Source organism: Rhinoderma darwinii, chromosome 2 (assembly GCF_050947455.1).
Source record: "Rhinoderma darwinii isolate aRhiDar2 chromosome 2, aRhiDar2.hap1, whole genome shotgun sequence".
NCBI lineage: Eukaryota > Metazoa > Chordata > Amphibia > Anura > Rhinodermatidae > Rhinoderma > Rhinoderma darwinii.
Genome location: NC_134688.1, coordinates 113,971,669 through 113,987,864, shown reverse-complemented (window position 1 = coordinate 113,987,864; position 16,196 = coordinate 113,971,669). Strand labels below are relative to the sequence as shown.

Below are 16,196 nucleotides of genomic sequence, written 5' to 3'. Positions count from 1 at the left end.
CTTTCCTAGAAGACCTGGAAACTCAGGGACAAATGCAAGGAGTGGGGTACATGGTTATAGCCACCTCCTTGCACCCCTTTCAACTATTAAATTCACAGTTGAATACTATGGCAGAGCAGCTTCCTCTTCCGCCATACACTGACCGCAGGACACTTCAGGCCTGCGGGCTACAAGGTGCTTGGAACTTGACGCAGATGTTATGGTATAAATATACATATATAATGTATTTGGGACCATAAGGAGTGAAATGTTATAAAGGAGAAAATGTATTACAATATAATGGGTATTTTAGAAAGGTTAAGAGAAGAAATAGTTTGCAGATGCTCTGCCGTCCCTTGAAATTGCAAACAGATGGTGCTCCACCAATGAGCTATATGGGAAAGGAAGCTGTAAGGCTAGAATATACAGATGACTCATATGTTATGGAATGTTCTTTGTTCGTCTGATGCTATAAGTATGAGCACTGTAGTTCAATAAATTAGAAGTATTTTACCTTGAGAAACGTCTCAGTGTATCTGTTACTTCTCCGAGCAGCTCGTCCTACCTATCGATTTGAACCTGCATGGAGATCAAGGTGTAAAGTGACCCCATTGCGGTCACAGAAATTGGCGCCCGAACAAAGACTTGACCAGAAGGACGGCACCCCACCCAGGGGATCTCCCGGGACTAGAGTGGCGACCTCCCGGACGAAGGAACGTGCAGACCACTGCTGCAGCAAGGTAAGAAGACTCAATTCTTACAAACTCTGCTCTGCACCTTCCTGTCTGGTAGGTCACCTTCCCGGTAGTACTCCTAAGGAATAGAGGGGCCACATGAGGGTATTTTTAGTGTAAAAATCTGGTCAAGTCTAAAATAAATCCTACCCTCAGGATAAAGTGCCTGATCTCCATGGCAGTATTTGTATGAATGTTGTAGAAACCCAGTTTTGTGTCACAAATGCATTTTAGAATAAGGAAATTGTTTTTGGAAAAAAATTCCGATAATCCGGCAAATTACCAGAAACATGTGTACATGCTTCAGGTGACTACGGGGATTCTGATAGGCTAAATTTTAGCCCGGAAATCGAAAATTTTGTGCAGTCCGATAATCCGGCAAAATACAGAGAACGTGTGTACACGATTGGAGTACTTGCGGGGATTATCATGCGCTGATTTTCAGCTCAAAATTCCAGAATTTTCTGCAGTCCGATAAACCGGCATGTCAAATGAACAGCTTGATTTTACGTTTGCCTTGTTATTTGGATTAGGAATATTTGTCATATTACTCTTATGGTGCGGAGGGCACGTACTCGAGTGGTGTCTCAGACGAAGAAAGTAAGCTAGTTATAAAAGGACTGTAAAAGGAAGATTCTCTGGCCAGAGTAGAAAGTAAGTACGGAAACTAGAAACTGTCTAAAATAGATGAGAATAGAAGTCATCTGTCAGTAGCTAAAATCTGTAACAAAATTAGTAAGTACGGAAACTAGAAACTGTCTAAAATAGATGAGAATAGAATTCATCTGTCAGTAGCTAAAATCTGTAACAAAATACGGGTGTGCCTAAGGCCACCACTTACAGTCACAAGATGGGAAACTTGGTTACCCTCTTTAAAAAGAAGTTTCGAGGGGATAAGTAACTGTCTCAAATAGGTGAGAAAGGAATTCACCTATCAGGAAAATTACCCCCTACATAACTTAGGGTCTGCCCATAGGCGACCACTTATAACTAGGCAACAATGGGGAACTTGGTGTCCCTATTACGAGATGAGCACCCACAAGGACTGACAGCCAAACAGGTAGTGGCGGAAAGAGAGGGAAAGGATGTGACAAAAGGAACGAATCAGTTAATGAAGGCATGTGGAATGGGAAAAGCGGGAAGATTAGATCTGGAAAAATAGAATGAATGTTGTGACACAAAACGTGGATGGTTGAAAGATAAAAAGTTACAGGGGAAAGCAGAAGCATGGAAGAAAAGTGTCAGAAGAAGTAGTACGAGGAGGTTTCAGGGAAACAGAATGTAAAGATAAGTTTTACTACACTTGTTATAATGAAGGTGGTAAACAAGGAAAGGAAAAAGCAAGTAGCCCACCGGGGTATGGGGTAGTCACGACGCAGGGACCAGGGGGATGGACGTGTAGAGTGTGTGGTCAGCAGAATCAAGAATGGAGGGATACTTGTTTTGCATGTGGGGCAGCAAGACCAGGAGGGCAAAATCCCCTAGGGATATATCCAGTGGTACCAAAAATGAGTAGCACAAACCCCTTTGCCCCCTCACCTCAACAAGTACCAGAACCATATAAACAAACAATAGGGTTGGCCCCTGTAGTGTTGGCAGGAATAACCCCAGTAACAGGAGGAGCCGAGGGCTCAACGGATGAAAGAGTAGAAACTAGAGCGTATAGAGAGAAAAGGGAAAAAGAGGAGGCAGAAGAGAAAGAGGAAAGGGAAAGACATCAGCGTAATATGGATCAGGCAGAAGCAGCAAGGAAGCTTCCCGAGTCAAAAGATATGACGCAAGCATTAGAAAACGTGGGAAAAAGGTTACAAGTGTTGACAGACCTGTTTGCGACTGAAGCTGACAAGAATTTTAATAAAGATAAGGAACATAAATATAAGCCATGGAACCCTAGGGATGCGTTGACTTTAGTTCAGAAAGCCCCCGACCCGGAGACAGAGTCTGTCCCTTTTTGGAGATATATAGAACAAATTCAGAAAATGTATTCAGCAACATGGGAAGACTTAGTGCAGCTCATACATACCAAAAGGGGAATCTATAGCTCTACAGTCATGGACCACAGCAGCGCCCGGTAGCATATTATTCAGCTAGACTAGACCCTGTGGCCCGAGGTTCCCCATCATGTGTGAGAGCTATCATTGCTGTAAATTCAATGTTAAACAAGGCCTCAGATTTGGTCCTGGCATTTCCAGTCCAAGTTTTTGTACCACATGATATTACTGCTATTCTTACTCAAGTACAGCCGAAGCACTTGTCAACAGCAAGACATTTGAGATTAACCTGTGCACTTCTTCTTCCTGAGCAGGTTACTTTACACCGCTGTACTACATTGAACCCAGCTACCTTACTGCCTTTGGAGCAAGGGGGAGAAGACGTAGGTAAAGTATGGTCACAATTTTTGCCTGAAACTGATGAACATGATTGTATGGCCCTTATGGCCCAGGAAACAGAGGGGTTTGCACATGTAAAAGATACCCCACTCCAAAACCCAGACCTAATACTCTTTGTGGATGGTTCAAGGTATTTTGTAGAAGGATCTTTTCTTACAGGATATGCAGTAACCACCGAAGATGTAGTCCTAGAAGCAGCCTCCTTACCAGCGTCCCGCTCAGCACAAGAAGCGGAGCTTAAGGCCCTGGCAGCAGCATGCCAACATGCAGAAGGAAAAACAGCAAATATATACACTGACTCTCGATATGCTTTTGGCATTGCACATGACTATGGCCCTATATGGAAGGCTAGACAGTTTTTGACCTCTGCAGGTACACCTGTAAAGAATGCAGACTTTGTAAAATACTTGATGGAGACCCTGATGTTACCCACAGAAGTAGCAGTAGTAAAAATTAAATCTCACACTAAGGTGAGTTCACCAGAGACAAAAGGAAATGCTTTGGCAGACCAAGCCGCAAAAGCAGCAGCCTTAAAGCCAGTAGGTCCAGTAACAGTTATGATGTACCAACATCCTGAAGACTCCGTGGTCAACATCAGCCCCACAATACTACAAAATCTGCAAAACCAAATATCCAAAGAAGAAATAACTAGATGGCAGAATCAGGGAGCTACCCTGAGAGCGGATGGACTATGGCAACAACAAAATAAGCTGTGTCTGCCACAAACAATGTTCCCCATGATGGCACAGGTAACGCATGGACAGACACACCAGTCAAAAACAGCAATGATGGATTTGGTTAACAAAACCTGGTATGCTCCAGGGTTTAGCACTGTAGCGAGTAAGTTTGTACAAGGGTGTATGGTATGTGCCACCAATAACGTGGGGAGAACAGTGAAAGTGCCACAAAAACACACCCCAAAGCCAATTTACCCATTCCAGAGACTACAGATAGACTATATTCAATTACCAAAAGTCGGTACCTATGAGTATGTGCTTGTTTGTATTGATCTCTTTTCAGGATGGCCAGAAGCATTTCCAGTAACCAAAGCTACAGCCGTAGCCACAGCAAAGAAACTGATCAACGAGGTGGTGTGCAGATATGGAGTTCCAGAGGTGATCGAGAGCGACAGAGGAACTCATTTTACGGGTGAAATCATGAACCATGTGTTGTCAGCTCTAGACATAAGTCAAGCCCTACATACACCATACCATCCACAGAGCAGTGGGAAGGTTGAGAGACTAAATGGGACTCTCAAATTGAAAATCCAAAAAGCTATGGTAGAAACCGGGAAACCATGGACCGAGTGTCTACCATTAGCCTTGTTCTCAGTAAGATACACTCCAACAAAAAGAACAGGTCTCAGCCCATATGAGATCTTATTTGGATCGGCTCCCAGATTAGGATGTTATTTTCCACAGGTACTCCAAATGCAGTGTGGTAGACTAACAGATTATGTATCAACGCTGAACAAACAATTGACCAAGGTGCATGCACAAGTCTTTGCTTCCATTCCAGATCCTGATTCAGTTGAAGGGACGCATAAGTTAGAACCGGGAGATTGGGTGGTCGTTAAGAGACACGTGAGGAAAAGTCTAGACCCAAGATTTGACGGACCGTTTCAAGTCCTACTCACAACAAGCACCTCAGTGAAGCTCGAAGGAAAGGCAAGCTGGATTCACGCCAGTCATTGTAAAAAGGTTCTTCAGCCAGAAGAATGAAGATCTTTGCGGTTGTTGCGGCGGTTGTTGCGTGTGCTCTTATACAAAAAGGCAGAACTGCTACTCCTGTACACGTAATCAGTACAGAATCACTGGAACAGTTCAGGACAGGTTGGGCGAATGCCACAGTGGATAGAAAGCAGGGTAACTACACCTGTAAGGCCAATGCCCCGTGTTATACTACAAATGTGACTACAACCGAAGGGACTTGGAAAAAAGGACCACATGGAGGGACTGTGTACCTTCACATAGACAAAACAGCCAACATTAGCATACAAGAAGAGACGCCGGGGCTGTTGCTTTGTTGTTATGAACCAGATTTACAGTATCTACAGAAATATACAACCAGTAAAAATAGAAACGAAATGATAAATAAGACTTATGAAAGATGCAACAAGGAGAGGCTCAACTCTACGATTGTAATAAAAGAAACCGATGGGATGATATTATGTATGAATAATAGCGAAATAAGAAATAGAATATATTTTGTATTCTTGATAACAATTTTAAGAGATAGTTTTAAGCCACATATAACAGTACAAAGTCTGGAAAGAATCCCACACACTTGTAAGAGCGCTGTAACCCAACAGCAGAAAAAGAATGTACACTTCAATATTTCCTTCCCTGAATCCCCCAGCTGTCATAGACAAAAAAGAGAATGGTATGACACGCTATTAGGAGGGGTAGGAACGGGATTAGGAGTATTGAATGGTATACAGTTAGAAACAGTTATGAACAAATTAAACTCAGTGGGAGATGACACATCTACTGCATTAAGGATAGGTGCGTCATGGTTACCTACTACCTTTGACTTACAGCAAAAAGGGTTAGCTATAGATGAACTGTTTCTAAATGTTTTTAATGAAAGTATGCTAACCGAATATAGAACATTACAGAATGTATCAACTTTTGTAAATTGGACAGTATGTACGCTTAAAACGATGTGGCAACAAGAACAGATGAATAATTTTAAGAATAAATTGTTTAGTAGTCATGTTAGGCAATGGACAGACATTCTGCCCATAGGAAAGAGAAATGATACGTGGTTATTGTTACAGCCTGAGTATACTGAGTGTACACCTAAATGGTGTGCAGGAAGACTAATAGCATTTAATGTGAAAAATCCTACTCTATTATGCAAATTTATTGTTATGCCAATGGTAATGATTGATCCGGTGACATTATTAGGACAATATTGGATGCTGGAAATGAAAGGAACACACATAGATTCTCAAAATAAGACAAGGAATATAGATTTGTGCCAATTAACAGAGCAAGGATATGTATGTAATCAACAGTCAGGGATATATGAACCCTGTCTAATGCAGCACCAGGATAATGTATGCGCACTCACTATAATCCCAGAAGCTAACCTACAGGTTTATATTGAAGTAGGTCCACAGCATGTATGTTTAATAACTAACAACAAGCAGACCCTTAGCCAGTTTAAACTCACAGGACCATTTTCAGGATGTCTATACAATGTGACGCATTTGACTTGGGGGAACCAAACTATAGTGTTCCTGCCTACTTTAGAAGAAATAATGTCCACTATATGGGTACCTGAACCTTTGCCCTATGGAAATTTTAGTTTATCTTTAGACGAATTGAAAAAGGTGTTACAACGATCAGGAGAAGTTGAAAAACTAATCCAAGCCCATAATGTAACTCTAAGTAGGGTGAAAATATTGGCTACAATAGCAGCTAGGGAAGTGATACATTTGTCATCAGCAATTAAAGATGCTAGTGCCCATCACTGGTATGACGTTTTTACAGGATTCTCACCTACAGCTACTAAAATATTACATGTGCTTTTCCAACCATTGATTTGTTTAATGATATTATTTGTATTGCTTACATGTTTTAATTGTTATGCATTTTGTAAAATAAGGGAAGCATTCAATCAGAGGCCTATACATTATGATGAAAGAATGTTGTGAGATTACCCCACCTACATACCTGTGTGAATCAAGTGAAGAAATGGATCGAAGCCTTGCTATCCGGAGATAGAAGTAGCATTGGAATTTAGGTGTTGGTAAAATCATAAAAGGAGGGATTGTTATGGTATAAATATACATATATAATGTATTTGGGACCATAAGGAGTGAAATGTTATAAAGGAGAAAATTTATTACAATATAATGGGTATTTTAGAAAGGTTAAGGCCTCATGCACACGACCGTGGTGTTTTTCTGGTCCGCAAATTCCAGGACCGTGTTCCGTGGAATGTCATCCGCAGTTCATCCGTATGTAATCCGCAGTTCATCCGTATGTAATCCGCAAAAATGCGGATGAAAAAAAAAAAAAAAAAAAAGAACTTTTAAACAGGATGCCAAAAGCTTGGTCAAACCCCCTTTAGAAGGTCACATGATCCGCAAATCCGCAAACTGCGGATGACACACGGCGGTGTATCCGCAATTTCCACGGGCCCATTGACTTCTATTGGCATGTCCGCACCGCATTTGCGGCCCATAATAAGACATGTCCGGAGTTTCTGCGGCACGGATGTGCGGACATGCGGAGAGCCGTGAAAACACGGATAGTGGGTATAGCCACATAGAAATGAATGGGTCCGCAATTAACCCGTGGATTTGCGGTTGAATTGCGGACGCAAAAACACGGTCGTGTGCATGAGGCCTAAGAGAAGAAATAGTTTGCAGATGCTCTGCCGTCCCTTGAAATTGCAAACAGATGGAGGTCAATCACTTGACCACCCCCCTAAGCATAAAGGAAACCTAAGGGAATACCTGGTGCTCCACCAATGAGCTATATGGGAAAGGAAGCTGTAAGGCTAGAATATACAGATGACTCATATGTTATGGAATGTTCTTTGTTCGTCTGATGCTATAAGTATGAGCACTGTAGTTCAATAAATTAGAAGTATTTTACCTTGAGAAACGTCTCAGTGTATCTGTTACTTCTCCGAGCAGCTCGTCCTACCTATCGATTTGAACCTGCATGGAGATCAAGGCGTAAAGTGACCCCATTGCGATCACACAGACCAGCCTGATTCAGTAACATCGCCATGCCCGCCTGCACCCTGCTGCTGACAGTGCAGGCCGCAGGCTGAAAGAGTACTATATCCTGAGCTGCTCCATTCCTCGTAGGATCGGGATTAGCTGAGTATAAATTGTATTATTTTTCTCAGGGCACTTTTACTGTGTGTGGGCACTAAGGGAGCACTTTAGTTATGTGGGGGCAGTAAGAGGGCACTATTACTGTGTAGGGGCAGTAAGGGAGCGCTGTTAGGCTATGTTGACACAGGGCAGATACGCTTAGTAAAAGCACACAACATATCCACCCTGGGTGCAGTCGGAAATTCCGGTCGAAAAACCGACCAAACTGTGGTGCAGTTTTTTGTCCGGAATGTTCGCTGTGGAAAACTGCACATAAAAAAAAGTTTCATACGTGGCGATGCGTTCCTCTGCCGTCCTGCAGGCCGGCCTCCTGGAATGACGTTTCATCCCATGTGACTACTGCAACCTGTGATTGGTTGCAGTAATCACATGGGATGAAACTTCATTCTAGAAGGCGAGCTTGGATGAGGAAGCACAGAATTCTGGGTAAGTATAAGATATTATTTTTTTCTGAGTTGCGACGTTTGCTGGGGAATCGCAGCTTTTCCGCTGCAATAAATTCAATGGGGAAAACCCACAACAAAAAAGCAGCAATTACGCAAATACAATTGACATGCTGTGGATTAATAAACCGCACCGCATTTCAATTTCTGAGCGTTTTTTCCGCTCATCATTAACGCAGCGTGTGGATGAGATTTGTTCAAATCTCATCCACTTTACTGCTACTGTATTATGCTGCGCATTTTCCGCAATGAAATTAGTTGCGGAAAATCTGCAGTATTTACCCTACATGTGTACTTGCTCTTACTGTGAAGAGGGCCTTAAAGGGGAACTAATAGTGCGTGTAGGGCACTATTACTGTGTAGGGGTAAGGGAGCACTATTACTGTGTTAGGTGTAAGAGAGCACTATCACTGGGTGGGGGCACTACTACTGTGTAAGGGGCAATATTACTGTGTGCAGACAAAAAAAGGGAGGACTGTTACTGTGTGGAGGCACTAAGGGGGCACTATTACTATATTTGAAGCTCTATTAGGCCTTATTCACATGGCCGTGCTCAGTACGTGATATACGGATCGCATGTCGGCCGCATTTCCCTGACCGAACACAGTTCAGGAAGCCTGGCTCCTAGCATCAGTTATGTATGACGCTACTTGTCCCTGCCTCCCCGCGGTAATACTGTCCCGCACGTATAGTGTAGTGGATAGAAGGGGATATTTTTGCAATCCAGATTGCCATTATCACAAACTCCTGTAGTGATGGTTTCAAAATGACAAACAAATGACATTATTTTATTTTCAATAAACATCCTCTCCATGATGACTATATGTGCCTCACATTGTGATGATTAGCAAATATAAAAGGAGGTGCCCAGTCGGTGGAGTTTTAGATTTTATTATGTGCCACCATCAGGGTCACACACTGTTATCATAGGGCACAATAGAAAAACTTAGAATGAGCCCCATCCCACATTGAGAGCTCCGCCAATTTTTTTTAATTAAAGTTAATGTTTACCTTAATTTTGTAATACACATTTAAATGTGTTGGAGCTCCGTTTTTTCATAAATAGAGCTCCCTTCACATCCACTGCTTCCCTTCACACTATAAATGATAAAACTCTGCATCTGAAGCCACCACCGGGGCAGCTCAGTGTATATGGATTTATACAGCGACTACTGAACTCAGTGAGCTTAGTGACCTAGTGGTGGCTGCAGGTAAACAGTATGACTGTTGTCAGCAGGTCAATGCTGGGGCCACTTTCCATTGCGTATTCTGCCTCTATGACTGGCCACTGTTAACCAGAATATCTGATGTGTATCATTGGACTCTCTAAAACATCGTCCATACTCTAATTTCCACCAGCCTAGAGGCATCCATTTCTAAACCTTTACCAGGGCCCATCTCCTAAAAGTGATATGCCATTCTGTATAGTGATTTTAAGCTATGGACTACACATACTAAAAAGATCTATATTAAAGTAAACTATTCATTCGTTTGTATAGTAAAATAGCCTTGTCTAAAATGATTACGTTATTTTGCGTAATTTTTATATAACATCTTTGTGATGTCCCATTATAATATTTCTGTTCTCCTATGTGACAAAACATGATTTTAAACTGATATTGTTATGATCCTATAAGCCTTGTGGTTCTGAGTCCAGTCACCTGTAGTTGGAATACAGCAGTAGTGCAGCGGCTGGAGGATTGCTTGTGAAGCTCCACTGTGCTGCTGGACTGGTATTCTGGATCACTGGGTTTACGTTGTACAAAATATACTCGACTGGCCTTGCCTTGTTGTCTTCTGTCTGTCTCAGCTTCAAATACACACTTGAGAACTAAAGTTCAAAAAAGACATTTCCAATGACAACACATAATAAGGAACTTAAAATAAAGTTGTTTAGTCCAAGAAACTCAACAATTTTAATGCAGTCTTAATACATTAAAGCCGAGGGAGACATATACAGATGTACCTTAGGGTTCACTATTAAATCACAATTATTATTATTATTATTATTTTTTAAGAGTCACATGCTGCTTAATCCCAAGGTGTGAGCTTCAATAAAAAATGAATATAAACTTTAACAGGATGCTCCATTGCTATTACCCAATTTAGGAGTGCCTCCTACTTGCACACTAATCCAAGTAAGAGTAAATGTGTGAGGTATAACATACACATGGCTGACAGACATGGAAAGAAGAGGAAGGTTCCTTTGTGTAGTTCTCTGTTTATGAGGTGGTTGACCAAGTGACCAAAGAGAGTACATGGCCTCACAAATGGCCGATTATAGTTGTTACTGACTGTCTCTGTTGAGAAGAACAACTCTGGAGCACAGAGTTGGGGCACAATTGACGGGCATGTATGTGGTTAATTTATCATCACTTTTATGGAGAGTGTGGGTGTTCTCACATTCTGCATATTTCTAAACAATTTTTAAAGAAAAATGGCACATATGTTTTTCACTTTGTGTATAGGTCACTTTACACTATATCACTACTTATCAGCCTATGGGGATTTTTTTTATATTAGTCCCTATGTATACTTCGCCTTGAAATATAATTATTTGATATTTGTTGGTCGGGGTTTGTGCGGGGGATTCCCACCATCCATGCGGGGCGGGGGTGGTGGTCTTCCCCGCACGCTCCTCGACCCCACTCATACTTATTTGTGTGTGTGTTCAAATTTATGCAGTGGTTCGATATGACGGATTTATGCAGTGGATTGTGTGTGATACTTGGGGGACCAGATGGAGAACTTCCACCACCGGTGTGGGGCAGTGGTGGTGGTCTTCCCCATATTTTCCTCTACACGGGCGCATATATATGTATAGGGATGTGTTAGATATCCAGACTTTGAAATGCCTTCATAGAGGAGGTGAAACGTTGTGGTTCCATGTTGGATGAAATAAATTCACTTTATTTGAGTGCTGCTTCACGTTCTCTTTTTTGGATATCTAACACATAAGGAGCGGTCACTCCTTTATTTTTGAAGCTTTGCACCAGCCTAATCAGGCATTTGTTCACAGTGCTGCTCCAATCCTCTGCTTTTTTCTGCATAGGGATGTGTGTACACTATTATATATTTGGAGCATCTTTACTGCCTACGTGGTCTTAGTACTGATGTATGCAATTGATTTATAGAACTGATCATGCATGTGTGGGTTGTTTGGAGGGTCCGGGTGGAGGGATTCCGACACTGGTGCGGTACAGTGGTGTTTTTTTTCTCTCCATATGGTTCTCTACATGGGAGCGTATATATATATGAATAATGATGTATGTACACAGTTATATATTTAGGGCACTTATTTAGCCTATATTTCCTAAATTCTCCGAAATTAATGATACCCACACATTTAATTAATGTATGAGGTTTAGAGCTTGAATGTAAGTATGTTATTAAGTGGTTCTGATGTAATTCTGCTGTATTTGGACTAATGGCTGTCGGGAATTCTTGAGATCACTTTAAAATATAAAAAACAATTATAAGATTCGGTACTTCTCGTACCTGTGTTAAAACTATTTTGACATTTACCGGTGAGGTGCGCATGCGCTTGACTGACCGATCAACATGTGTCGGAAGTAGTCAGAGTTTGGGTGGAAATGCACACGTTGTAGACTTCCTCCCACTGCACTGACGCTCATGACGTGGAAGGCACACGTGGGCCGGCTTTGTGAACCGCTATGCGCCATTGGTCACCGACACACAGGACTTTATATTTAAACCTACTTCCATTACACTACTCCCTCTCCTGACGAAGGGTGTGAAACGCGCGTCGTGTTGTTTTTTCCTGAGACCACTGACAGCCATCATGCCAGCTACAGATAATTGAGATCATACCATGTCCCTGACCAATGTTTGTATATATCACCATCAGTATATCACTGTATAAGACTGTGGATTGTGTTAGAGGGAATTGGGACAGAGACATATTATATACTTTATTAGTATCTCCTTGTTAACCTGTTGCATATTATATAATTACTATACCTTTATGGCTATGCTGGCACTTTGCTGATGGTCTTAGAGCTACCATTTTAAGTATGATTTAATTGTGTATGTATATTTGTGTGGGTTCTGGCGGGTATCCATAATTATGGAATAATAAAGTATATATTTTTGGACAAATACATGTCGAACTATTTTGTTGCACAAATTGTGTGTTTGAGACATAAATAGGTTTACTATTGTTTGGATTATGTCTTGCGCTAATACTTATGCCCAAAAGGTATTATAGGTGTTATTATCAACTCTGGAGCACAGACTGCTATCCCATGAGTACAAGAACAGTTTTATTAGTTGGGCAGAGAGACAATTTAAAGAGGCTCTGTCACCAGATTTTGCAACCCCTATCTGCTATTGCAGCAGATAGGCGCTGCAATGTAGATTACAGTAACGTTTTTATTTTTAAAAAACGAGCATTTTTGGCCAAGTTATGACCATTTTCGTATTTATGCAAATGAGGCTTGCAAAAGTACAACTGGGCGTGTTGAAAAGTAAAAGTCCAAGTGGGCGTGTATTATGTGCGTACATCGGGGCGTGTTTACTACTTTTACTAGCTGGGCGTTCTGATGAGAAGTATCATCCACTTCTCTTCAGAACGCCCAGCTTCTGGCAGTGCAGACACAGCCGTGTTCTCAAGAGATCACGCTGTGTCGTCACTCACAGGTCCTGCATCGTGTCAGACGAGCGAGGACACATCGGCACCAGAGGCTACAGATGATTCTGCAGCAGCATCGGCGTTTGCAGGTAAGTCGATGTAGCTACTTACCTGCAAATGCTGATGCTGCTGCAGAATCAACTGTAGCCTCTGGTGCCGACAGGACCTGTGAGTGACGTCACAGATCTGCACTGCCAGAAGCTGGGCGTTCTGAAGAGAAGTGGATGATACTTCTCGTCAGAACGCCCAGCTAGTAAAAGTAGTAAACACGCCCCGATGTACGCACATAATACACGCCCAGTTGTACTTTTACTTTTCAACACGCCCAGTTGTACTTTTGCAAGCCTCATTTGCATAAATACGAAAATGGTCATAACTTGGCCAAAAATGCTCGTTTTTTAAAAATAAAAACGTTACTGTAATCTACATTGCAGCGCCTATCTGCTGCAATAGCAGATAGGGGTTGCAAAATCTGGTGACAGAGCCTCTTTAAGGCCCTTTAACACGGGCCAATTATCTGGCAAACGAGCGTTCACAGAAACAGGGTAACAGGGCAACTATCAGCCGATGAACAAACAAACGCTCGTTCATCGGCTTATTTTATCGTTTAAACAGGGAGACGTGCTGCCGACATGATAGAAATATATGAGGACGAGCGATCATAGTAACGAGCGCTCGTCCCCATACATAGCTCCTTGTGAAAGGAGCAAATGAGCGCCGATTAACGAGCTGTCTCGTTGATCATCGCTCATTTACACAGCCCAGGACGGGACGTGTAATAGGACCCTTAGGCTATGTTCACACGCTTAACAAAAAACTTCTGAAAATACAGAGCTGTTTTCAAGGGTAAACAGTTCCTGATTTGCAGCCGTTTTTTAATCAAACTAGCGTTTTTCACTGCGTTTTTTATGGTTGTTTTTGGAGCTGTTTTTCTATAGAGTCAATGAAAACGGTTCCAAAAATGGCTCAAGAAGTGACTTGCACTTCTTTTTCATGGGCGTTTTTTAACACGCTCGTTTTTCAAAACGACCGCGTAAAAAAACGCCCCGTTGGAAGAGAACGCCGTTTTTCCCATTGAAATCAATGGGCAGATGTTTGGAGGCGTTCTGCTTCCAATTTTTCAGACGTTTTACGTCCCGAAAAACGGCCGAAAATAAGCCGTATGAACATACCCTTACTTTCACAAAAGCTAATTCAAGATAAGATAAAGTTATATGTATTCCTCCAAGTCAAAGCCAAAATGAAGCCAGTTTAATTTAATTCTAGGTTTTTACTTACTGATTTTGGGATTGTAGGTTGTTGGAAAGGCACTGTAGCTGAAGCATACCCTAAACTCCACACTGAAATGACACAGAAAGGCAATTGACATTGTTTATGACATAACAGTAAAAAATTAAAAGCATATATTAAAGACTATGTAAACCTTTGAGCACATTTTTTTTATATATAAAACAACGTATTAGAGGATTTTAGACAACTTTTTAATTGATTTTTAATTAAAAAAATGTTTTCGTTTTTGAGATACAGCTTTTATGTATCCTGGATACATAGAAGCTGTATCTTGCGCTCAAACGCAAATCTGTCAGGTCAGAGGGACTGACGGCTTCGGTGACAGTGGGTCTTGCATGCCTCTGACACGCACCTGTTATCGATCACATCTAAGTCATGAACTGACCGGCAGTCACCGAAGCCGCCAGTCCCGCTGATTTGAGCACAAGATACAACTTCTTCTGTATAAACATAGAAGCTGTATCTTAAAAAGTAAAAACAAAAAATTCACTTTACTTTATAGAAAACTGCAGAAAGCCGCCCTGAGTCAAATTCGTCAATGAGCTGCACTGACGGCTTGACTGGCAGCGGCTCCTGTGGATCCACAGGCTTGTTTAGAACTGAGCTTAGAAAATCGCTCAGGAGCATGCAGGAGGAACTGTCAGCCAACCCATCAGTGCAGCTCACTGACGGTATTGGTTCAGAATGGCTTTTTGCAGCTTCTATGTACTGCGACAAATACAAGCTGCAGAAGTGAAACAGTGCATTTAAAAAAAAAAAAATGAATAAATAAACTTTAACAATGTTAGGCCTCATTCACATGACCGTGTTCAGTCCATTAGATACGGACTGTATGTCGGCTGCATTTCCCAGACCGAACACAGCTCAGGGAGTCATACTCCCAGCATCATAGTTATCTATGATGCTAGGAGTTCCTGCCTCCCCGCGAGAATTCCTTCTACAAATGTATGAATAAATTAACAACTGGGTGTTACCAGTTGATGGTGAGTCCCCAGTCTGACACTGTCCAATCAGTGTCCTAAGTCTCAGACTGTGTAGGGACATACCCCTTTTACAGTGGCTTAACTGTCACTGTAGCAGCCATAGCGACTGCTACGGGCCATATCGGCTACTATGGTGCCCACAGCATGACGGGGCCCATGCCACCCGTTGGGCCCCCCAAGCCCAGTGGCGTCGCTAGCAGCCACTATGCCTGCTGGAGTGGTAGGGACGCCACATTCAATGTTGAACACTATAACATTGCAGGGAGGTATCTCCCTGCTCTGCCATTTACTAGGCTACAGGCCATTCGGCCTGCAGCCTATCAGGCGCAGGGAAAGGTTGCCTGCGCAGGCCGGCATAATGACATTACCAGATCACGCAGGCCTACTCAAGGATCGCGTCTGCGTTATGGAGCAGCTCCATTTGTCGCGGGTACGGGGCCTAGGTGAGTAGAATTTTTTGTTTTATTTGTTTGGGAGGCACTGTCTACAAGGGGGAGGTGGAGGGCTGTATGGCACTGTCTACAAGGGGGAGGGGGGCACTGTCTACAAGTGGGTGGTGAGGGCTGTATGGCACTATCTACAAGGATAAGTGGGGGCACTTTCTACAAGGGGGTGGTTGGTTGCTGTATGGCACTATCTACCAAGGGGAAGGTGGAGGGAAGTTTCTACAAGGGGGAGATGGGGGGCACTGTCTACAAGGGGGAGGTGGGTGCCTGTAGAGCACTATCTACAAATGGGATGTGGGGGGCACTGTCTACAAGGGGGAGTTTGGGGGCTGTATGGTACTATCTACAAGAGGAAGATGGATGGCAGCATCTACAAGGGATAGATGAGGGGCACTGTCTACAATGGGAAGGTGTGGGGCCAT

The 16,196-nt window shown here is 42.5% G+C and overlaps 1 protein-coding gene across 3 annotated transcripts in view; it reads right to left on the bottom strand.

Annotated features, from left to right (window-relative positions):
- ITGA7 (integrin subunit alpha 7) overlaps positions 1 to 16,196 on the bottom strand; it is a 169,981-nt gene that overhangs the window by 31,662 nt on the left and 122,123 nt on the right. For all 3 annotated transcript variants that reach the window (XM_075852163.1, XM_075852161.1, XM_075852162.1), the window contains 2 exons: positions 14,334 to 14,395; positions 10,066 to 10,235 (listed from right to left, as the gene is read on the bottom strand). In XM_075852163.1, the coding sequence (XP_075708278.1) occupies positions 10,066 to 10,235; positions 14,334 to 14,395 (232 nt within the window). The remainder of the gene's footprint in view (positions 1 to 10,065; positions 10,236 to 14,333; positions 14,396 to 16,196) is intronic.